General features: G+C 39.8%; 1 protein-coding gene across 3 annotated transcripts in view; it reads right to left on the reverse strand.

Annotated features, from left to right (window-relative positions):
- LOC146555844 (chemokine-like protein TAFA-5) overlaps window positions 1-24,795 on the reverse strand; it is a 175,304-nt gene that overhangs the window by 17,656 nt on the left and 132,853 nt on the right. For all 3 annotated transcript variants that reach the window (XR_014889107.1, XR_014889108.1, XM_085250955.1), the window contains exon 3: window positions 5,690-5,817. Coding sequence is in view for 1 of the 3 variants with exons in the window: in XM_085250955.1 (XP_085107081.1) it covers window positions 5,690-5,817 (128 nt within the window). In the remaining 2 variants the exon portion in view is untranslated. The remainder of the gene's footprint in view (window positions 1-5,689; window positions 5,818-24,795) is intronic.

The following is a 24,795-nucleotide window of genomic DNA, read 5'->3' on the forward strand; positions in this document are numbered from 1 at the left end:
GAGGACGCGCGGCATTACGTCTAATCTTCCTTGCAACTCACGCTGCTGTGTTGCCGAGTAAAGTTAGAGAGGAGGTCAGCGGCGTCACCCTGAACAACAAGCCCCTCCCTCCCCCAAACCCTCTGGTTGACAGAGAAAACACAAACTCCCAAACATTTGACCAATACACGCAAACTGCCTTTTGACATTTGTTCAAAATAACCCTTTATGGGGTTACGGGGGCTGAGTCAGATTGACTTGGCTTAGTCAAATACCCATGAGGGATATGTCTGTTTGTCTGCATTGATGTTTTGGGGTTTTTTCGCACAAACACCTGATGGACAGGTCAGACATGCTCACTGGACCGTGCACAGCTAACAGTCAACCTTGGGCAACAGTGGGGCGGCTGCAGTTTGGGTTTAACCTTGAAAAGCCTCAGGGAAGGCGCTATTTGTTCAAAGTTAAACATGGAAGGGAGTAAATGGTTTTTATTTTTGTGAGTGATTCCCCTTTGGGTGAGCAGATAACAAGAGGTTATTGTCATTTTTGGGCTTGCTAGAATTGCCCTTAAACTTAAGCCTGAGAAGTAAAGGTAATTTTAGAGATTTCTCCATGTGACTGAGTTTGAAGGTGTTGAAAAAATTCATACATTTTAAGAAGAGTTTTAAACAATGACCCGAGTCTGCTTGTTGCCAGTTATTATACTCCCTGACAGTGAAAGCTGGTAGAACCCACGTAAACACACACACACACACGCGGACTGGCACAGATGAGTGCGCATAGCTGTCCAGCCATTTGACTGGCTGTCACCAAGTTTAAAGTAGCCAATGAAGCACGCACGAAATACCTGTCACATCCTGCGGATGAGAACTACACTGAGTGACATCCTGAGCAGGATAAGAAAAGTACATGTAGGCCAGCGCATGCAGGGCTACCCTGTGCAACAAAGTAGGGGTACATGGTCACGGATACCAGTATGGAAAACCCACAATAGCAGTCATCAGTTAGAGCCCGTTAGCATGCAAGCCTGAATGCACATGCCATTAGCCTTTTGGTCACACTGTGAGCACCAAGATTTGCAACACCTCATACAATATTTTATCTGACACGTATAATAAATGTTACAGCTACAGTGTGTGCATGCAGCATGTGTGTGGGATAACCTGCCCAGATAACAAGCTGCACTGTAGCTGGAACTTGTAACGGCTGTCACCGCAGTCTCCGCAACTGGGTTAACGTTCGGGTTTGTGTCTGGGCACGGGGAGACGCACATGACTCACAACACAGGAAGGAAACCTGATAGCAAACCATTCAGCATTTTTATATTTTATGCATTCTGTATTTACATGTTTGTTTTCTTGACAGGAAGGAATAAACAAGTTAGTCAGCTGATGACTAAATCATGACAGATGCATTAATGATACACCACTGGTCCTCAGTGTTCACGCATTGACATTCACAGATAGGGCAGTTATGTGTGTGTGTACGAGTGTGTGTGTGTTGCGTAACATGTTTCTCAAGCGAGACCTCTTTAATTGCCACAGTATAGACTCCGTGCATACAGGCGGGAGAGCAACAGTGTTTATGCTTCTTGTAAAGCAGATGTGGGGGTTGAAATCAATGGGAGGATGGTGTTTGTTGGGTAAGGAGGAGAAAGGAGGGGTGGAATAGAGGGTGAAGTGGAGAGGAGGAGACTTGGAGAGCTGGATGCAGTGGTGTAGAGGACAGGCGGGTGAATGAATTGGTGTCATCTTAGCTAGTAGAAGCCGTGGCTTCCCATCTGCTGCCATCATTAACAGTAAGAGCGTCCCTAATTTAAGCTAATTGCTGACATCGAGGAAGTAAACAAAGCGCGTTCAGTTTGGAGATGAGCTGAAGACAAGGAGGGTGAAAAGAAACATTTTCAGGAGGCTGTGAAATGGTTCCAGACTGCACTTGAAATCTTGTCAAGTACAGTCTTGAAAGAGGTGCTGAAACAGAGCTTAAATGGCTATGCTAAACAGGGCTACATCATTTTTTTCAAATAAGCAACAAGGATGATAAATTCATTTTCTTGCATTACCTAAGTGCGTTGTTTAGAGCTGCACTAATGAATATTTATATAATGTATACAATATATTATGAACGGTCCATTTATAATACAAAAGATTGTTGCCTGTAATGACTATCTATCTTGCCTCCCTGCAATTTTTTCCTTAGCTTAATGTATCATTTTAGCATCTTTCAACTCAGTGTTCAGAGACCATAGTGTTGGGTAACATTTATAGTATATTCCAGTTACCTACTCTGTATAAATATATTAAATGTTTTCCACATTAATTTAAAATATGCCAAAATGACTGTATGAATACAAGTTATTGTTTATCTGCCATTTGAAAGAGCTATGAAACTATGAAATAATACTGTTTTTTGAAAAACATTTTTGTCATTCCATGAGCTAGCTGAAAGTGAACAAAAAAGGCTAACAAATATGAAATTGCAAAGATATGTTAGTATTTTTTTTATATAATGTTTATCTGTGCAGACAGTACAAAAAATCTGATAAGGCAATATATGTTTAGAAACTTCCTTTACTTTAGCCAACATGGCTTAAGTAAAGCATGGTTTCAGTATCCTTTGCTAATGTTAGCTGTATTGTATTTTGTAGTATGTTAATTTCTCAGGGACCATGTACAAGAACTGCTTCTTGTAATCTTCTACAAGAAGACATGCCTTGTACTACATTTAACTATTAGCTGATTTTAATCCTACTAGCTAATTTTCTTCCTACTTGCTAATCGTACTAGTAAGTTACTGTAGTTAGCGATGCAAAATTACTCTCTTTTTTTTCTGAGTGATTTGTATTTTACTTTAATGCAACCTGCATTCTGTCAAAATGCTTCAGCTTTATTTATAGAAATATGGTAGAGTAAAACATCTGGGTATCTCACTTCCGACAAATGCTTGCACCACAGTAACTACTGCTATCACTTTACCGGTGTCCATACATGTGTCCATAGGTCAGTTTTCTATTCAGCAGCTTATGTAAACTCAGTTCTAAGCTGTACAGGTAGCATCTTTGAATGCTTTTTCTTTTCTTCATTTTTTTGTTTGTTTTCTTGCACAAACAACTGACACAGTGCACAGTCAATAGAGAAACTTAAAATGTGTCTGTAACTGTAAAATCCAAAGGAATACTCTTATTGGCCACTTTATTAGCTATCCCTGTTATATTGCTCGCTAATGCAAATATCTAATCTACTAATCATATATTAGCAATTCAATGCATTTAGGTAGGTAGGTGGACACTGTATAGACCACCTGTTGGAGCATCAGATTGTGGAAGAAAGGTGATTTAAGAGGCTTTGAACTTGTTTGTTTGCTGTTTTGTTGGTGCTGGCACTTTCTAATGCAACCATCTCTAGGATTTACAGAAAATCCCAAAATGATGAGACAAAAAAATCTAGTGAGCAGCAGTTCTCTGGGTTAAGCTTTTCTGGGTTAAGGCAGCAGTTACTCAAAAAACCAGTTGTTACAACCGAGGTATGTACATCACACAACATGTTGAACCCTGAACCAGATGGGCTGCAAGCAGCAGAGGACTACACCAGTTTTTGTGTTAAGTAGATTGACTGACAGAATGTATAACATTATATAACATTTTTTTATATTCTTTAAATCCATGAAAAAGCGTTGTAAAATTGAAACTTCAAGTGTTTCACATTGAAAATCCAGATTCTTAAAGGGTTCTGAAGTAGCCCAATCACTGTCTAATGTCAATAACAGTAAAAATGTTTCAAGCCAAATAACTGAGGCTGAAAACAGTGATTTGAAATGGCTTTGCTATGCTTGCAGATCAGAGCTTTTATTGAGAACAAAGCTGTACTGTACAGGGTGGGCCATTTATATGGATACACCGTAATAAAATGGGAATGGTTGGTGATGTTAAAGTCCTGTTTGTGGCACATTAGTATATGTGAGGGGACAAACTCCTCAAGATGGGTGGTGACCATGGTGGCCATTTAGAAGTCGGCCATCTTGGATACAACTTTTGTTTTTTCAATAGGAAGAAGGCCATGTGACACATCAAACTTATTGGTAATGTCACAAGAAAAACAATGGTGTGCTTGGTTTCAATGTAACTTTATTCTTTCATGAGTTATTTACAAGTTTCTCTTTGTTCACAGCCATTGACATGTCGAAGAGGTTAACACGTGAGGACGTCAGGTGCGGATCGAAATTGTGTTGATATCTGGTGAACGCAGTAACCGGGTTATTGCAGCAGATTTCCATGCAAGACACCCTACGAGACCACCGATCTCCCATGCTACAGTTAGCAAACTGCTTGCTAAGTTTCGTGAAACTGGCTCAGTGTTGGATTTGTCAAAATGTGGACGCAAGAAAACTGTCACTAATGAAGAAACATCAGTGGCTGTCCTAGCTTCATTCAGCAAGAGCCCACAGCGTAGCACTTGCCGCATGTCACTGGAGAGTGGCATTAGTCGAACATCCCTTCGGCGGGTATTAGCTATTCACAAATGGCACCCTTACAAACTCCAGCTACTGCAGCATCTCAACGAGGATGACCCAGATCGGCGCACAGCATTTGCAGAATGGGCAAAACAAAAATTGGAACAGGACCCTCAGTTCACGCAGAAGATTTTGTTCAGTGATGAGGCAAACTTTTATGTGAATGGTGAAGTTAACAAACAAAACCACCGCTATTGGTCTGACACTAATCCACATTGGATGGATCCCTCCAAGACTGTTGGAACAACAAAAGTGATGGTTTGGTGTGGTATATGGGGTACAACGATAGTGGGTCCATTCTTCATCAATGGAAACCTCAAGGCTGCTGGATATTTGAAATTGCTACATGATGATGTGTTTCCCTCTTTATGCACTTAAGCTGGCACGTTCCCTGAGTTTTTCCAGCAAGACGGTGCACCACCACATTGTGGGTGCCAGGTCCGAGCATTCCTAGATGAACAGTTTCCTGGAAAGTGGATTGGTCGTCGTGGGCCAGTTGAATGGCCCCCAAGGTCTCCCGATCTGACCCCCTTAGACTTTTATCTTTGGGGTCATCTGAAGACAATTGTCTATGGTGTGAAGATACGAGATGTGCGGCTCCTGAAACTACAGATAATTGATGCCTGTGCTGGCATTTCTCCAACGGTGTTGCGATTAGTGTGTCAAGAGAGGGAGAAGAGGGTTGCATTGACAATCCAACACAATGGGCAGCACATTGAACACATTTTATAAGTGGTCAGAAACTTGTAAATAACTCATGAAAGAATAAAGTTACGTTGAAACCAAGCACACCATTGCTTTTCTTGTGACATTACCAATACGTTTGATGTGTCACATGGCCCTCTTCCTATTGAAAAAACAAAAGTTGTATCCAAGATGGCCGACTTCTAAATGGCCACCATGGTCACCACCCATCATGAGGAGTTTGTCCCCTCACATATACTAATGTGCCACAAACAGGACTTTAATACCACCAACCATTCCCAAGTTATTACGGTGTTATTACGGTAAATGGCCCACCCTGTACAATGAGTCAGCTTGTCAAAAAGCTCTCTTAACCTTTACTTTTTAATTACTGTTATTTTGTTTTAAAAAAGCATCCTTGGTTTGGTTGTACACTTCAGTTGGTTTTCTAAGCACATCGACCAGCTTGTGAGTGGTTTTGTGTAACCTGAGGCACTAAAAGAGAGCCTGAACTCACCGTAGTGGTTTTAACTCGGCCTCCGGGCTGCGTACAAGTCCAGCCAGATCTATTGACTAACAGGTCGCAACCCTCGTCCTCCAAACATGGCACCATCTCACACCATTGCTTTTTCCGAACAATACCAGCTGCGGAGGAGACACAGAGAGAAAAAGAGTGATTAGGAGAGTGACCTGGGGGGGTTGGGGGGTGAAATAAACAGATGAAGAGAAATGATAGGGAGAAGTCAATGCAAAGATGTAACGATTAAGACAGAAGAAGAGCGGGTTGGGGAATGACAGATGGAGGAAGACAGATACGGGCAAAGTTATAACAGGATTGAAAAATGATGGAAAAGCAGAGATGTGAAAAAAATGTAGAAATATAAATGGAAAAAAGAAGGAGCAATGTGGTGGTGGTGGGGTGAGAGATGAGATGTGGAGGTAGATGAAGAGCAATGAAGTAAAGGGACAATTGAGAGGTATGAACGCAGACGATGACAGTGAGAGATGAGGGAAAGATGGGGAGAATCAGACAGATGGAGTGAAATGGAGAGAGCTGTGATCAGTCAGGTAAATAAAATCAAACATCTCAAATGATATTTAGGAGGCTTTACAGCCATCTTGCCTTCAGCAACATTTCAACCAGGATGATATATTTTGTTAGCACGCCACCTAAATTTTTACCACAAGGGATTTAAAAAACAAAATAAAAACAATTCATATGTTAAATACAGTTGGAACAATCTGGGACATTCAGTGCACATTTTGTCATAGCTGTATGACAAATGTTTTTCCAGCACTGCTCTGCTTTATTGAAGTTTCAGACTCCAGTTAGTTAGTTTCTACTCGTCTCTCAAAAGCAATAGGATTCAGCCCATTACATAGAGGCTGAACACGTACTAGGCTTCACTGACAGACTGAGACACAGTGACAAGACTGATAAATGTATTGACAACTGAAGCAGGCTTCTGTCAATTCAAAGAGAGTGTTGTTGGAGGTGCAATGTATTCTTTCACCTGCACTTACGCTGGCATAGGTTCCCAGTCATCCCTGTCTTTAGTGCTTGAGTTGAAGGCAAATAGCATCTTATTTTAATTCTACTTTTTCTAGTGAATATTGGAGATTTTTTGTTTGTTTTGGACATTCTTAATATATTTTGTGTCCCAAAAAGGGGCAGTACTGCTGCTCACTGCTTTGAGCAGGTCCTTGTTGCATTGCAGGCATTGTGTGTTACACTGTCACACTATTTGGCTATCTATCCACAGTAATGTGAAAAGAAATGTTGTGTTTTTTTGCTTGGAAAATACAAGACAAACACAGAGTTTGTTCAATTCTAATAGTCAACACTCAGTGTGACCACCTGTTTTTCAGTTTTATTGTCTTTTCCTTTAAATAGTCTTCAGAATATTTCTCCAGGCTTCTTAAAAGACATTCAAAGCTCTTCTTTGGATGTTGGCTACCTTTTGTTCTGTTCTCTGTCAAGATGATCCCACAATGCTTCAACAATGTTGAAATCCCGGCTCTAGGAAGACCAATCAATGATTGACTATTTAAATTTGTGTTTTATTATCCAGGCTGAAATGCAGCCCCAAACATGACGGCACCTCCACCGTGTTTTGCAGATGATTGTAGACACTCACTGGTGTTACTCTCTTGAGCTCCTCCGTACATACTGATGAAGGTATGTGGATTTATCACTCTATAAGACCTGTTTCCAACAATTTTCAGATCAGTCCTTGTATAATTTTGCATATTTTAGATTTTTCATGAATGGCTGCTTGGCAGCCACCTTACACTGAGGTCATTTCTTATGAGGCTGACAAGCTGAAGGGCCAGATGTGTCTCTCAGATCCTGTGTCAGGTCTTTGCTGGATATTTTTTCCCTTTTCTTAAGGACATGGCTTTCAGGTCCAGTTCATCTGCTGTAGATAGTACTATATCACTTTTGTCCTCCACTTGTTCAGTTTCCTCAGATTTCTTTTATTAAGGGCACATTGCACACCATACTGAGTTATGCCAAGTTTTGGAATCACCTTGTTGGAGCTAAAATATTATTATTATGCCTGTCAAACTGTGTTATCATCGGTATCATTTTCTGTAGATTTAAATAAAGAAATCAGAAACAAATTATGTGATTTTGCCACAGACTGGTTGTAACAAAGTATCTAAAGATACAATTTGGAATAGGTTCTTTGCTCAGTTTTTCTGTTATGTATGGATGCGTCTCTTTTTTGTGCTTGAATAGGTCAGTTTTATGTAGCTTAAAGATTAAAAATACATTCCTCTGAAAATGTTCAAAAAAGCAGATAATGTCCAAAGAAAAAGTTTAGAAAGCTGGAGAAGTGTTGCTCAAAACCACTTTAAGATATTGCACGACAGTCTGACTCACTGGAAGGAAAACATAATGAAATGGGTGGCTAGAGATATTTGCGCAGTACTTTTAAAATTCGGATTAAATGGTTTTTCATCACAAAAGAACCCCGTAATTGTATTTATCCTGACGTACAAACACGGCCATCCAATAGGTAATTTTAATATCTGCAGTTTTCAATTGTAAATAAGCTTCCGTTCAGGGGTTCAGCCTATTTCTTACTGAGTTTTCGACTGTAAGTCATCCATCATATAGCCCCACTAAGTTATCAGGAGTCTTTATTGTCTTCAGCTGCAGCAGAAGTTTGTGAGTTATAGAAAATCAGACAAGATATATGCAGCTAGCTGCTTTCTGTGACAGGCCATGCTGCAGAATGAATCATCAATAAGCATCATCAAAGGATCACAAATTTACATTAAACTCGTGGCTTTGGAAAAGAGCCTCTATGATAACATATTAGCACCAGATTGCATAATAGCAGCCCGGATGAATTTACTGAATATTAAATGAGTAAATGAATGAATATTTCATTTTCATGTCTGGCATTTACATGTCCCATCCCTTACTAATGTGTTATTCAGACACGTTACCTAACAACAAACCAAACATGACATGTTAACCACCATCGTGCAACATCAGAATCACCCAGACATGCACATAAATGTAAACAAATGTAAACATAAACAAAAGGCTACCACAGATAACGCTCTAGGAGATATTTCATTATGGAAATCCAACAAATATACATGCACATAAACACAGGCCCCTAAACCTAAAGCATAATACATGTGACATCTGCATGTACTCGTGACAACCATTTCAACCATTTGTGTGTGTGTGTGTATATATATATATATATATATATATATATATATTAGGGGTGCAACGATATTCGTATCGATATTGAACCGTTTGATACAGTGCTTTCGGTTCGGTACGCATATGTATCGAACAATACAACATTTGTAATTTATTTTATCAACTTTCCTTCTGACGATGCTGTCTGTGTTGAGCGCTCAGTGAATCTGCGTTCGACTACTCCGCCTAGGCTGCACTGTCGAGCGCAGATCCACTGAGCGCTCAACACAGACAGCATAGTCAGGAGGAAGAGCGCAGGGCAAGCTAGCGAGACAGAAGTTAAGCTCTCCTTGCAAGATGGACCTCCCCCACCCTCATTCAGATCTGGCGTTTGGAATTATTTTGGTTTTCATGTGACGTATGACCCTGAAGGTAAGCGAGTCATGGACTAAAGTAAAACAGTATGTTGGATGTGCCATGCAATGCTTAATTACATTGGTGTGAACTAGTGTGTTAGCGCAGTTAGCTCGTTAACGTGTTGGCCGTCTAGCCCCATGCACGGGGCGATCGGCGGTAGCTCGTTAACGGAGATTTGCCGTGTTGTGGCGTTAAGGTCATTTCAACGAGATTAACCTGAAAGCACTAGTGGGAACACAACGAATATGACTGCACATTTACGCCGACATCATCCTAGTGCAAAGACAAAAACAACAAGCATGCTACTAACTTTAGCCGAGTCATTTAGACAGCTGTTAGCACGTGATTCTCCTTATGCTGCTGAGAATATAGCCCAGAAGAAGCGGATAGTATAGCTTTTATTTTGGAAAGAGACATTTCTCTGTAATAAACTCTCTTTTCCAAAGATGAGTGATTCCTCAATCAGATACAGGGCTCGCAATATCGCTAGCCCGACGTCCTGGGGCTAGCGATCTTTCCAGTCGGGCTACAAAAATCTCTCTGCCCTGCCCGTCGGGCTATTGTAGGAAAAATATATGTCAATGCTTTTGCATTCTTTCAGAAATGTAGCTGGGTAATTATGTCATTGGCATCGGTGAGCCACTGTCAATATGTGACATATTGAAATCGCTATTGAATTTGCGCTTGTTTTTTTGCTTTCACTTTGCAATGACAGCACTGATCTGTGAGTGATGATAATTTGTGCACCAATTCCTCTGACATCGTCTTATTAATCGTTAGCTTACTATGCAAACATGACAAGTGAAATCTCCCGCAGCAAGCTTAAACATGTGAGAGGTTGATCGCGCAGAGAATCGCTGAGCTTATGTGAGTCCGTGTGTAAAAGTAGCAGTATATATATTTTAGTTCTGCTGAGCCAAATAAGACAGGTCGGGGTGAAGAAGTGACAGCTAGGGCTGCCACGATTAGTCGACTAGTCACGATTATGTCGACTATTAAAATCGTCGACGACTAATTTAATAGTCGACGCATCGTTTGAAGCTTTGTAAGATCACAAAGGACGCAGGAATGAGTAGTAGGATTTAAGAGTGTAATAACGGACTGAAACAGAAGATGGCAGCACTGCATGTCCAAGGATGCCAGCTGCCGTTAAACCCCGAAGAAGAAGAAGCTGTGTCCCAGAATTCATAGCGCAGCCCAGCGCAGTTGTCAACAATGGCGGCAGCTAGTTAGTTTTAACTTTACTCTTATTATTCTTTCTGGGTCACAAAATAAACCTTTAACATATTTTCAGGCGAGAATGTAGCTGTGTAAACCTCAAATATCTGCTCAGTTTATCAGGACACCACATATTTTCAAAAGCGCTCCGACGTTTTCGGAGACGTCTGTTACCCACTAGCTCGTTAGCTAGGCGGGGGCAAGGCTAACTAGAGCCGTGAGAACACCGGACTCCCGGCAAATCGTTTTCAAACCCACCGCCGTCTTTCGCTACTCAGGTTAAACATATATATAAGTCACTTAGATAACTTAAAAATGTTATTGTTTGGCTTTTTTTAGTATTTTATTTGTTCCTGAGTAAATCGGTTTGGCTGAGATTAAAGTTATAGTTTTTGCACAGCTAAAACTGTCAAGCAGACAGCTGATTATCAGAAGTGTGAGACGCTGGAGAATATACTCCGGTGTCCTGTTATATTTTAGAAAGCAAGGAGTTTATTAAACTTCACCGAAACAATCTGCAAATTTCATTAAAAATTAATAAACTACCATCTTGTCTTTATTTTTAGTTAGCACAAACACTTCAAGCTGTAAGCTAATGATAGTTATATAAGACCAGATGCTGCTGGTGCAATAAGCTGTACGTCCAATGGATGATGATCTGATTAGTCGACTAATCGCAAAAATAATCGGTGACTAGTCGACTATCAAAATAATCGTTTGTGGCAGCCCTAGTGACAGCCAAAGAAAAGCTTACCACAAAACGGAGAAGTTATGACAAATGAGACTATAAGGCAAAAAGAAAGTGCAGCTTTATGGTTTCATGGACAAAAGAATTTCTGTGGCTGCAATATGACGAGCTAAATAACCAGGGGTGCACATAAGTGGTCCGCAGGTGCGCATTCGCTGTCAAAATAAAAAACACGCACAAGGGTTAGGGTTAAATTTAAAAACTGTACTTTTGAGTTAAAATATATATTTATAATTTTAATAAATGACAAATTAAAAAGGCATGAACATTTTTTTGTATCGAAAATATTTGGAAACCGAATTTCCCAGAGGAACCCACCCGAGGGATTACCGTAATAAAGTCTTATCTTATCTTATCTTATCTTATCTTATCTTATCTTATCTTATCTTCAAATTTCATCCATCTACGCAACATCGTCGGAAGCATGTTTCCTTTCCTGTGTTTTAGAAAGATATTAAGAAAGTGGAAAAACGCAGTCAAAATGACATCAAATTGAAGCTGCATTCCCAATCGCAACTCCAATCAGGAACATGAACTTTTTAAACAACATTTGTCATAAACTGTGATGTAAAGGACAATTTGAAATCTGTTTAACTCAAAACGTGAAAATATCCGGTGACATTAAACGTGCCCCGTGCGGATTTCCTTATAAACAAACATTATTATTGTAAACAAAAGCTTGACAAGATTTCTCAAAAATAATGGCTGCTGGAGGAAAAATAGATAATAAAAGAAAAAAACAAACAAACTAAGGGTCATTATGTATGTGGTGCAATAGGTTGCTTTTACAAACCCCTTTAAAGATAAGGTGTTTAATCAAGGCCTCGTGGTTTGGCTTGGCTCTCAATCTTTACAACTGAAAAACTGTGTTTGAGAAAAAATATTAAAGGATGAAAACCATGCAACACACATCCACATGAACATGTAAATCAGAGCCACAAAAATGAAAAGGAGATGAACTGAGACAGATAGATGAGAATGGATGAAGACAAAGTAGAGGAAGAGCGTATCTAGATAACATTCTTGACCATTACAGGATATGGGCGAGATAAAGTAAGAAGGATACATTCATACTCATATCAGTATGCATTTATGGATTGAAAATTGTATTCTTTAATGGGTAACAGTGAAACCTAGAATGAATTGTAGTGCAAACATACATCATATTTTTTTCACGGCGTATTCGCTGTCTTATAAAACGGGTGGGAATTGTGCTCGCTTCCGTATCTATAAATTTTCCCGAAGGGCACCTTCAGTAGCTGTAATAACCTCGCATGCAAATCATCGGCAAGCATGCTTCTCGATGTTAATACCTTATCGCCATAAACAATATTTATATAGCAATCAATCTATAGAATATGCATACCTTATCGAGCACTACATTGCCAAATAACGCAAGTACCGTGAACAAGGTGTCAGCTCAGTAAAACGGGAGCTTCAAATTGACATCCGTGTGAAGCATTGTTATTATTGAGTGCGTTTTGCTGACATGCTGCTTCAGGTTGAATTACTTGGCGCTACTGCATTTCGCCTCAAGGCTAGCTGCACCCAAGGAATATAATCTATGTTTAACTTCACTATTTTTACTTCAGGGACAAAGTTTCACAAGGCAAAAGAAAGCAATTTCAAACAGTTCAAAATCTGAAACCTATTAAAAACTGTCAGCATATGTGCATAAGCGCATTGCCCTGTCATTCTGCGGAAGATGCATTTCAAAAGTTATTGTTGCAGTTTGCCTGTTAAACAGTTCACTGGCTATCAATCTCTAGACATCTAGAAGTGCTAAGTATCTGTAAGATCAGTATTGTTGATCCTCCTTAAAGCCTCCCTGCATCCCTGCCCAGTTCAGTAGGCTTTGAAATGAAGTGCTTGTCATATGGTGTCTGAAACCACACTATTCTGATTATTTCTCATGTCACAAGTGGACAGTGGTGACTGACAATGTTGGTCATTTTTGGTTGGTCATAATCTCTGCATCAGGCATAAGCTGAACTTTTCTGTTTTTTCAAACACCATTTCTTAGTTCTTAATTCCATCACTGTTCACATGTACAAATGAGCGAAGAACCCGGAGTCCCTTTATGTAAAGCTTTTCCAAAGGTTTGTGCTGTTATTCCCACTGGAACAATTACTGAATCTCAGCTTGTCACAAAATAAGCTATAAAAACGGACGTGATTAGAGGAACACTTCTTACAAACTAGTAACTTTGAAGAATTCCCTGGCCTTCACATCTTCTCTAACAAGCTTTTCCTTACAGGTGTTCCTAAGAGATGTAATTTATATCCTTTATGTTTTACATGCACATAGTTCACATGAACTGCAACAGGTGTCGTCTCTCCATTTTGCACATTGATATTATACTATTACTCATATTTTGGGGGCAGCGGTGGCTCAGGTGATAGAGCTGGTCATCAACCAATCGGAAGGTCAGTGGCTTGAATTTTGGCTTTGCCTGCCCGTTTGCCACAGCATCCTTGCGCACAATACTGTACCCTAAGTTGTGTCTGATGCTTTCAGAGTGTCAGTTTATGTGTAAATGTTAGATAAAAGTGTTTAGGTATAGATACAAGATATGAATGTGTGTATAATATTGGTTACCTGAGACTTCCAGTAGAAAGAGCTTTGAGTGCTACTATTGCTGGATATTTCAAAATCTTTTCTTTTAGATCTATTTTGACATGTTTTAAATTTGGTTTTGGCTGTCCGATTCCAAAAGTTTCTTCTTTTTTTCAGCTATTCCTCGATGGACATGCGAAAGTTGGGTTCAAGTTCATATAATATTAAAATGTCCACTCCAGCTTCAGCTTGCTGGCAGATGGGCTCATATAATCTTTCATTTAATGAAAGATTCATTGTTGACTCCGACCTCCCTAGTCCCCGAGGCAGCAAAGCAACCCCAAACCATAGCATTTTTAACTACCATCCTTCACAGTCTCCACAGGCATCCTCAGCTTCTTTCTTCTGTTTTTCTGAAGGCCTGAGAGAGCTCTTTAGATCATGGTAGAGCACAAACTTCAATAGGAAAAAGGGTACAAAATCCTGGATTGTAATAAATCAGACAGGTTCCACCTGTTACTCTGTAAAAGAGCTCAAATATTATGGATGTAATAAATAGATGGGTGTGCTAACTCTGTCCATGTGTTTATTTGGTTTTGTGTAATTATACTGAAGACGCCATCTTTATATGTTGACAGCGTTCCAAAGATAAATGGCGACAAGCTTTTGCCTCAGCTACCTGTTGCCGTGACCCTACAATAGTCTGAATTAGCATCCCAGCCGCTCCTTTTAACAGCTGCATTCTTCAAGTTCAAAGTTCAAGGAAATTCTTGAGTCTAACAAGTATTTTCAACATTTTTCTCAAGAAAACCGCCAAAACAAACATTCTAAATTGCATTGTACTTCCATGCGTGGGCAATAAAAAGTTTTCTATTTCTACCCTAACATGCTCTGTCCGAAATACAAAACATTTGTTTTCCTTTTAATACTACTAACCTAATCTGTTTAAGATTTTTAAATATAGTCTTTTGTGGAATAATGTCCTTGTGTGATGTTTTTGTACTCACAGTTTATGTGTGAGTACAAAAACTTCTGAACTATAAACAGAACTACTCGGCAGCAGTAAGTGTAATGTAGCAGAAATGATGTAAAGCAAGCCTTTGAAGATGCAAAGGGGAAAATTAAAGGACATATTGTAAACAAACTATTCACTTGGGTGAAGCGAAAATCATGTCAGATGTAATAGCTCGAGGCCTGGCAGTGCTCTCAAGAGTTTCTTTTTTCTTCTTCCTTTTGTTATTTAATCCATTACTGTGAATCTGTCTAATGAATGTTGTCATCAAGGTCACTAAACAATTCACAAACAGGTTTTGTTTAACTTCTGAATTACCATCCAGTAGGGTGACCCTCAGCTGATGAAGATGTATCGTGATGTCTGGTAAATATCAGTAATGAGGGAATGAGTGCTGTTATATATGCGCGTGTACAAGTGGTATATTACAAGTGTCATTTTTGACAGCAAGAACTATAAAACAGCTCCATCAGTGATGACAGTCGACAGATAAGTTATCACACTTGTGTCAGATGAATGATGTTAAGATTTAATAATGAAGCCACAGAGACATTTCAGGTTGACATAACAGATTTCCAGCTGGTTTTGAAGTGTGATTAATGGAGATTTGTCCTATTGACTTTTTAAGTGAAAATAATCACCATTTAACATCCTTTTTGCATTTTTTAAAAATATTACCAGTAGGTCAAAAAGCCAAAAAACTCCACCAAATATCACCGGTTTTCATTAATTACAGTCACTAACGTTTAGCATTATAACTTGCAGGTTCCTGTGATTCGGAATTAAAAATTGTAAAAGCCCTTTTGTATGACTTTGAGCAGCTGGACTTGAACAGTTACGCATAAATGTTTGTAACCCGAACCTCTCTAGATGCTGTGAGATGTATTTGACCTAAACTTCTTCAGCTACATCCTTATTCTTAAGATAAGACAACCTTTGTTAGTACCAGTATCTATCTACACAAAAAATAGCAATAATGCTATCAGTTAACTTTGTCTATAAGTAAATTTATCTCTATTTATGTATTTTGTGTATAAGCGCCATCAAATGGCAAGAAAGTTTTTAACGGTAACTGATACAAAATAATACAAAAAGAAAAAGCAGCTGAACAATTGTTTGCAATGTTATCAGAAGTGCCTCAATGATACATGATCACTATTTTATTTTTAAATGCCAAAGGTATCATTAGTACAGTTACCATGACACCCTAAAATTTGAGATGCACCAGTTCAGTTCCACTGCGATAATGATACCACAGCTTTAGGTATATGTGGACACTGAACACCAGCTTTAATAAGATGCATTCCTCACTGTGAGGAAGACACTGAGAATATTTTTTATGTGCAAAGCAAAATTAGGATTGGCCTAAATCACTGCTTTCCTGACAATCAATGACAACGGGTCTAAAAAAACCATTACCTGTGAAAACCCTGTGTATTCCACCCAGGGTTTTGAGTTTTCTCGTGTTTTTGTCATTTTGTATTATTAATTATGTTTAAGACTTTGTTAGTCTTAAGTTTATTCTATAGTACCTAGGTTGTTCTGTTTAGCTTTTGTTTATTAGATTCCCCTTGTGCCCTCTGCGTGCCTGTGTTTATGTGCTTGTACTGTATGAGTTCTTGTGCCTTGTTTCCCCTCCTTGTGTTTTATTCCGTCATGTTTATCCATGTTTCCCCCGCCCGTCATGTCTGCTCTCTCTCCCTCGTGTTCCCGCTCCCTCTCATCTGCCTCTCCTCCACTCCTCCATCATGATCCTCCATGTCCTGTCTTATTGTGAAGGTCTCATTTTTTCATGTTCATTCTGTTCAGTTTTGCTTCCCCACTCTTGTTATGGTTATTCGTGTAAGATGTGCTATCCTTCTGTGTATTTATGTCAGCGTCTTCCTCTGTCCTGTGTCGCAATCTCCCTCATACCCATCTGTGTGTTCTGGTCCTAGTTTAGTCTCTAGTGTTCCCAGTTTAGTTTTCTGATTTTCCTTCTGTCCAGCCATAAAACTGATTTAGAGTTTACTTTTTGCCTGCCTGTCGAGTCTGCATTTGTGTCCAATCCTGCCGGATCCACACACAGATCAGTTATTTAAATTGTTTCACTTCAGCTCATTGTGAAAGTCATTGCTGCATATCGTTGTAATTTATGTTTGTGTTGCTTTCTGTTATCCTTGTCAGTGCACCTCGCCATACTTGCGCCAACATGGAGTGGAGCATATCAAGAGGAACAGTTGGTGTAGCAAGCATGAAAAACCTCCAAACTGATGACTCACTGCTGCTTCCATTGCTGATGTATTGTATAGAGAAGACAGAACATCATAGTCTATATTGACAAAAGAACTGTGCCACCTGCGCATTACACCTACGTGGAAACCTGTGCCATAAAGCTCCAGGCTCTCGGTGTTAGTGCTGATGTTAATGCCAGAGATTTGTTACTCTGTAGTTATTATAATTATTGAGAAGAGCGCTGCCATTCTGTTACTTTGCACAGTCTGCTACTTCATGGCTGAGTTGCTAAACCACAGGAAACAGATTTGTTGCAATTGTGCCATCCTATTAGAGTACCACACTCAGGTTCACAAAACTCTTTAAAATGAACCATTCTTTGACAAATGTATATAAAGGCAGACTGCATGGCTAGGTGTTTGATGGCAAGGAGACAGAAAATACCTGAAATCAAAATTAAGAGGAGTCGCTCAACAATTTTGTTCGTAAATGGCCTGTGGCGCTTTAAAAAGTGTAGAACAGAATTGATTAAATCAGCTCCAGCTGTCACTGATACCTGTCAGCTTTTTGAATTTCAAAGGCAGAGTTAGTGCAAGATGCATCAGCATTTATTTTCAATTTTGAGTTTTAAAGAAAAACTATAAAGAAAAACATCCAGCAACCATTTATAATGAGAAATCATAAACCATAAAGTTGGGTGAAAAAACGTTCTTCACATTTGGTCTTGCATGACTAACTAAACTGATCTCCCTTGCATAGTGACCCTGTTACCATTCAACCATATTACTGCTCTGATATGGCGCTGGTGTGAGGGCAGTGGCTTATGTTGAAACTTATTAGATTCAGGGGTGATAAAAACATCCCACACATGAAAAGCGGGCAGGCATGGACAGAAATAAATACACGGACACACATAAAGGTTTCAAGCTATGCACATGTCAGGGAACATATCAGCCTCGGTTTCATCAGCGGAAGATAAGACGTAGAGAGGGGAGAACATTATTAAACCCTCCATAGGACACTTATCTCCCCACCAAATGGTAGATCACACTCATGTCAACAGCCAGCATCTTGCCCTAATAAATTCTGTCTAACGCCAAGCCTGAGATGACAGGAGAAAGATGGGCTTGTGTCTGTGTATGTCAGAGAGAGAGAGAGAGAGAGAGAGTGGGAGAGAGGGGAAAGAAATACAGCAAGAAAAATGACGAAAAAGAAAGAAGACCTAAAGACACATCCAGTCGGATATAATAAATGTAGTTCAGCATGCTATGGTACTAAGATAAGAAGATGGACTAAGATAATTGCAAGCTGTACAGATCAGATATGGTCTGAGGGGGTAGCAGAATCAGCAGAGTGTCAAAGGCTGCTGATGCTGGACACCAGATATGGCTGGGCTGCACTTTACTATTATTTTTTTTTTATAAAAGTGGAATTTCCAAAACATTTAAACACATGTATGTGGAAAAAATAAACATAACATAGTTACTGTGGCTGGTAGCAGAGGACACAAACCTCTACCCTCCTTCCCTTTTTTAAGCGCATCCATATTTTTTTCTCCAAAAAGAAATGAATCAAGTAAACCCTGTGGTTATGAAGATAATCATTCAGAGTTGAGCTGTTTGCCACATAACTGTAGTTCTTCTTATTCTTATGAGTTGATTTGGTGTGAGTTGCCCAGTTTTTGAGCTGTTGGCCATAGAGATGTCTGACCTCTGTTGAATATAAAGGAAGTAATTGGCACTTGCCTTTGTGGTGTTCAAAGTACCAAAAAACCCTACATATGAAAAATTCTGTAGTAATATCTCGCAAGACCCAGTTACTCCAAAAACATAAAATCCACAAAGCACTTGTGGAAACACCATCAAAGATGAGATCTTGTTACAATGTCAGGACTACAGGAAACATTACCTTCTACATGGAGATATGGCTGCTGTGGCTAATTTGGTGGAAACAAGATTTTAACATGAAACTGCTCACTAGAGTCCCAGTTTTTTTAAATTTGGAAATTGGAATTATATTGTTGATATTTTGAGCACCACATTTACTTCCATTATATTCAAGAGAAGGCAGACAGACAGTTCTAGAGCTATCACCAACTTTCTGACAAGGCAATTGAATGTTATCGAGACCTGCCACAACACCAACCTGAAACCTGTGCGAGTGCATTTTTTTAAACTTGTTAGCATCAACTGACATATCAAAATAAGAGCAAGATCTTTTGCCACCTAGTAAAGGAACTGCAGGTTGTGATGTGAAACCCTCAAATTTACCCCATTAAATTGCAGACTAACTCTTACTGATCTTGTTTTAACACTGTTTTGATGTCAATTGGCTGCAAATGGTTGCAGTCCTGCTCCCTCTCTTCGAAGAGGAAACGAGATTTCAAGTTCATTGCAAGAATGTAGTATCTTATTATGGTTTTGTATTTCTCTATAATGTAAAACAGTCTACCTCTAACATTATTTCTCAGCTCTGTACTCAAAGCCTTTTTAATGCCTCCTTCCACTGCAAAAATGCATATACAGAGTGTATCAAAAAGAATTACTCGATTTCAAAGTGCTTTCATTCCACAGCTGTTCCCTAGTAACAATCAAAAAATGTACTGTTAGAAAGACCGGATTTGTGAGTTTCATGTGGTTGCTGGTAGGTAGTGTAACAGCGTCCAGAGGGCGACACATGAGTGCTTGATAACATTCAAAGTTTTGTATGTAAAACTTTATATTCAGTCATGTATCTTAATCTTTATCTTATTACTGCAAGCTTCTATGCCCATTACTTAAAAAAAAAAAAAAAATATATATATATATACATATAAATATACATATACACACATACAGTGGGGCAAAAAAGTATTTAGTCAGCCACCGATTGTGCAAGTTCCCCCACTTAAAATGATGACAGAGGTCAGTAATTTGCACCAGAGGTACACTTCAACTGTGAGAGACAGAATGTGAAAAAAAATCCATGAATCCACATGGTAGGATTTGTAAAGAATTTATTCGTAAATCAGGGTGGAAAATAAGTATTTGGTCACCTCAAACAAGGAAAATCTCTGGCTCTCACAGACCTGTAACGTCTTCTGTAAGAAGCTTTTCTGTCCCCCACTCGTTACCTGTATGAATGGCACCTGTTTGAACTCATCATCTGTATAAAAGACACCTGTCCACAGCCTCAAACAGTCAGACTCCAAACTCCGCCATGGCCAAGACCAAAGAGCTTTCGAAGGACACCAGGAAAAGTATTGTAGACCTGCACCAGACTGGGAAGAGTGAATCTACAATAGGCAAGCAGCTTGGTGTGAAAAAATCAACTGTGGGAGCAATCATCAGAAAATGGAAGACATACAAGACCACTGATAATCTCCCTCGATCTGGGGCTCCACGCAAGATCTCATCCCGTGGGGTCAAAATGATCATGAGAACGGTGAGCAAAGATCCCAGAACCACACGGGGGGACCTGGTGAATGACCTGCAGAGAGCTGGGACCAAAGTAACAAAGGTCACCATCAGTAACACACTACAACGGCAGGGAATCAAATCCCGCAGTGCCAGACGTGTTCCGCTGCTGAAGCCAGTGCATGTCCAGGCCCGTCTGAAGTTTGCCAGAGAGCACATGGATGATACAGCAGAGGATTGGGAGAATGTCATGTGGTCAGATGAAACCAAAGTAGAACTTTTTGGTATAAACTCAACTCGTCGTGTTTGGAGGAAGAAGAATACTGAGTTGCATCCCAAGAACACCATACCTACTGTGAAGCATGGGGGTGGAAACATCATGCTATGGGGCTGTTTTTCTGCCAAGGGGACAGGACGACTGATCTGTGTTAAGGACAGAATGAATGGGGCCATGTATCGTGAGATTTTGAGCCAAAACCTCCTTCCATCAGTGAGAACTTTGAAGATGAAACGAGGCTGGGTCTTCCAACATGACAATGATCCAAAACACACCGCCCGGGCAACAAAGGAGTGGCTCCGTAAGAAGCATTTGAAAGTCCTGGAGTGGCCTAGCCAGTCTCCAGACCTCAACCCCATAGAAAATCTGTGGCGGGAGTTGAAAGTCCGTGTTGCTCGGCGACAGCCCCAAAACATCACTGCTCTCGAGAAGATCTGCATGGAGGAATGGGCCAAAATACCAGCTACTGTGTGTGCAAACCTGGTAAAGACCTATAGTAAACGTTTGACCTCTGTTATTGCCAACAAAGGTTATGTTACAAAGTATTGAGTTGTATTTTTGTTATTGACCAAATACTTATTTTCCACCCTGATTTACGAATAAATTCTTTACAAATCCTACCATGTGGATTCATGGATTTTTTTTCACATTCTGTCTCTCACAGTTGAAGTGTACCTCTGGTGCAAATTACTGACCTCTGTCATCATTTTAGGTGGGGGAACTTGCACAATCGGTGGCTGACTAAATACTTTTTTGCCCCACTGTATATGTATATATATATGTATAGCCCTTTAAAATCGGATTATTCTTTTTGATACACCTTGCATATTGAAATAATTGCCACACACTTGCCATGACTATTGCCTTCTAACTGCTTGAACTAACAACCACTACTCAGGTAGTTAAATCTCCTGCTTGCTCTTAGACAGAAACAAATCAACATCAGCACTACAATGAGGTGTTTGCAAAATAGAGTTCTGACACTTTCTCTGTCAACTGGCTGCCATTTCTGCTCACCTTTGCCACTCTAATGCATCAGCACACAGCCCAGGCCTCCCTATACTCTGTAATGGTAAGTCAAGTAGCCCTTTAAGCAAATTCACTGTGTCTTCATTTCACAGAGGAGTGCTGGGAATCTGTCAAGGGTTTCTCCTTGTGTACCTTTTCTCACGGCAAGTGTGTGAATTTCTCTATGGCACATGAAAGCACCCGAGCACGTGGGCACACATAAAAGCAAGGCTGATCCAGGTATCTTAAAACCAACAATTTAAGATAACTCTGCGTTGCGCTTCATTTGAATTTCCACCGTGTACGTATGCAAGCTCGCCCACAGAGACACACAACCCCACACAGTAATCTCTTTGCTGACATGTCAGGCAACAAAGTCAAACAAAAGATGGCTGGAAGAAGCCCAACTGAGCGCCATTAAAACTCTGAGATTTGCTTTCATCATGGAAATCCCCTCCTGTGTCTCCTTTTACAGTGGATCATCTATCTGGATAATTAACTGTACTATCTGACCTGCCGTGGTAGGCAGACGTTCCTTAAAACTGAATCGAGCCTAGCTGGAATTAGGAGGTGGCCCAGCAGCATGTGAGAGAAAAACCCAATGCAAAAAAAATAAATCCCTGCGCTTTGTAATTAGCCACCATCTCTTTATCTGCCTTTTCTTCTGCTCACAGCTGTTCTCCTCTCGGCTAATTTTCCCTCGTCTTGTCTTTTTCCCTTCCGCCCTCCTTCACCCTCATCTGTACCTTCCTCACAACCTTTGTTTTCTCTTTTTTGCACTTTATAGCTGCCCTCTTTTTATGCTTTTTTTATACCCCCCATCTCATCTCTTCCTCCTCTCTTTTTTTCTCCCTTCACCTCCTTTCCTTCCTTAGCTTGTTCTTTTCCAGTCTATTGCCTTGCCTGATTTTCATAAGATTATTCCACCCGTTTGGCTGCCTTGATGAGTATCTGCGCACTAAAAGCTGTCAAGCCCTTTTTAAAAAGCCAGAGTTTTTTTTTCTCCCCCCTCTTTTTTCAATGAAGTGAATTTGTGTCCCAAATAGCTCCTCTGCACTCATGAAACTTCAAGAGGCAGAAATAATGAGATAGCATGCTGACTGACATTTCCAGACCTTGGCCCTGTGTCTGTGTGCACGCATGTATGTCTGTGTGGGTGTCTTGAATTTTTTTTTCCCCATGTATTTGTGTGCGTAACAGAAATTCACCTAATAATCGCCGACCACCACAAATACAGCCTACAGTCGTCTGATGTGCTTCTTTTTTGTGCACTTGAGACAAACGTATGAAACAGACCTTTTAATTTTTTTGAGCGGGGCAGGGTAAAAAAGACAAAGAAAAATGAAACTGAAGTTTAAATGACATATTCACTGCTCAAATTTCAAAAACTGAGATAGCTGCTTCCTCTGTCGTTTAATGTGCTAAATGAACATCTTTAATGCGAAAAGATATTACCCTGTTACAACTGGATTCTCTTTAATAGACTGGGATGCTCTGAAATTAATGTTAGATTCTCAGTTTTAAAATGAAAGTCATTTTTTTTCTGTGTTTTACCACCCTCACCAAAAAGCTGCCTTTGGGTAACTAAAAACACAAAAGTTTGGCTTAGAAGTCTGCTTCAATTAAGTGAGATAAATTCAGCAAAGGAATTTTTCGCCTTTGTGGGGAAAATACTTGTAGCTAATTGCCAAGACTTGGATGAAAAGAGAGAAATTGTTCTCATGTCTAACCTTTACGTAGAGAGATTGGATTCTCATAACTGAGCTTAGCAAAAAGACTTCAAAAGGAAGGAAACTGCTAGCCCAACTGTTTAAAGGTAATAAAACCCAGAATTGAATGAAAGCGTCGCCAACATTTTAATATAACATGTTTGCTCCGCTCTATTAAGGAAGTCATATCACCTGGTCAAGAAGTAACTCTTCTTTGGTAACCTTTGATAACCTTTGGTAAGGCCACAAAGGTTTGGATGTATTGACACTGTACTGTGTTTAGATTATGCTAATTTCCAAGGTTCATGCTAACATAATACATCTGGAATCTGGTGGAGTTTTTCTGCTATATCTATCTATCTCAATAAATAGAGATATGATATAATATCGCATGACGCCAATGCCAAATAATAATAATAATAATAATAATAATGGATACTTTATTGATCCCCATGGGGAAATTACTTGTTTTTCTCTGCATTTGACCCATTCACTCAGTGAAGCAGTGGGCAGCCCACTAAGCAGGCGCCCGGGGAGCAGTGTGTAGGGACGGTACCTTGCTCAGGGGTACCTCAGGGTAGCCGTTAAGTGGATTCGAACCGCCGACCTTCCGATCATGGGGCGACCACTTTACCTACTGAGCTATCCCTGCGCTATCCCCGCCCCCATCCCCCCAAATATGGTCACTAGTAGATTGTCCCGGTCTCCTGTAGTTTGCTTGCAAAACACTCACTGTTCATTCACTGTTTCCATACCACTATCAACAAGCAGCTGGCAAGTGTTTGCATACATGTCAAACTTTTCTAGCAAACTTTGGGCAACTGCATTAATCTGCTAGTGGCCAAAACAATTGCAAGGTTTTTGATGCAGAACCATATACCTCCTTGTTACCAATTTCCCTTAGCAACAACTTGGAGAACATGTACTTTTGCCTAATGACCTGTGACTGCCGGGGGTCACTGACCCATTTCTAGCTCTGTGTGAATGGGCCTTTAGTAGACAAGTCCCATGCATACAGCTGAGGAGCACACATTTCATTAATGAAAATACTGTACAGTATTTCTCTAAATTCTGCTAGAATGTAAAACAAAAATGTGGATATAAATATGTGTTTTTTTGTAACTATGAAATTCATACATCTTGAAGTATATTTTATATCTGTCAGTTTATTTATTGGGCTATATGATATTACATTTCATTTATATACCACATAAACAACAAGCAGATTTTTATACTAAATGTGCTTCACAAACACAGACAAACAGTACACACAGAGGTATATTTGTATAACAGACTCTGAAGACAAAATTTAAAAATGGAAACAAGTTCAAACACAGTTTAAAACCTGAGAATCATGACACTGAGAAACTTTCTTTGTTTCCCTCATGTCCAAATGTCTCAA

This window comes from Mchenga conophoros, linkage group LG17 (genome assembly GCF_057382185.1).
Source record: "Mchenga conophoros isolate Kocher_MC1m ecotype Shallow Benthic linkage group LG17, M_conophoros_male_GT1.1, whole genome shotgun sequence".
Classification (NCBI taxonomy): domain Eukaryota; kingdom Metazoa; phylum Chordata; class Actinopteri; order Cichliformes; family Cichlidae; genus Mchenga; species Mchenga conophoros.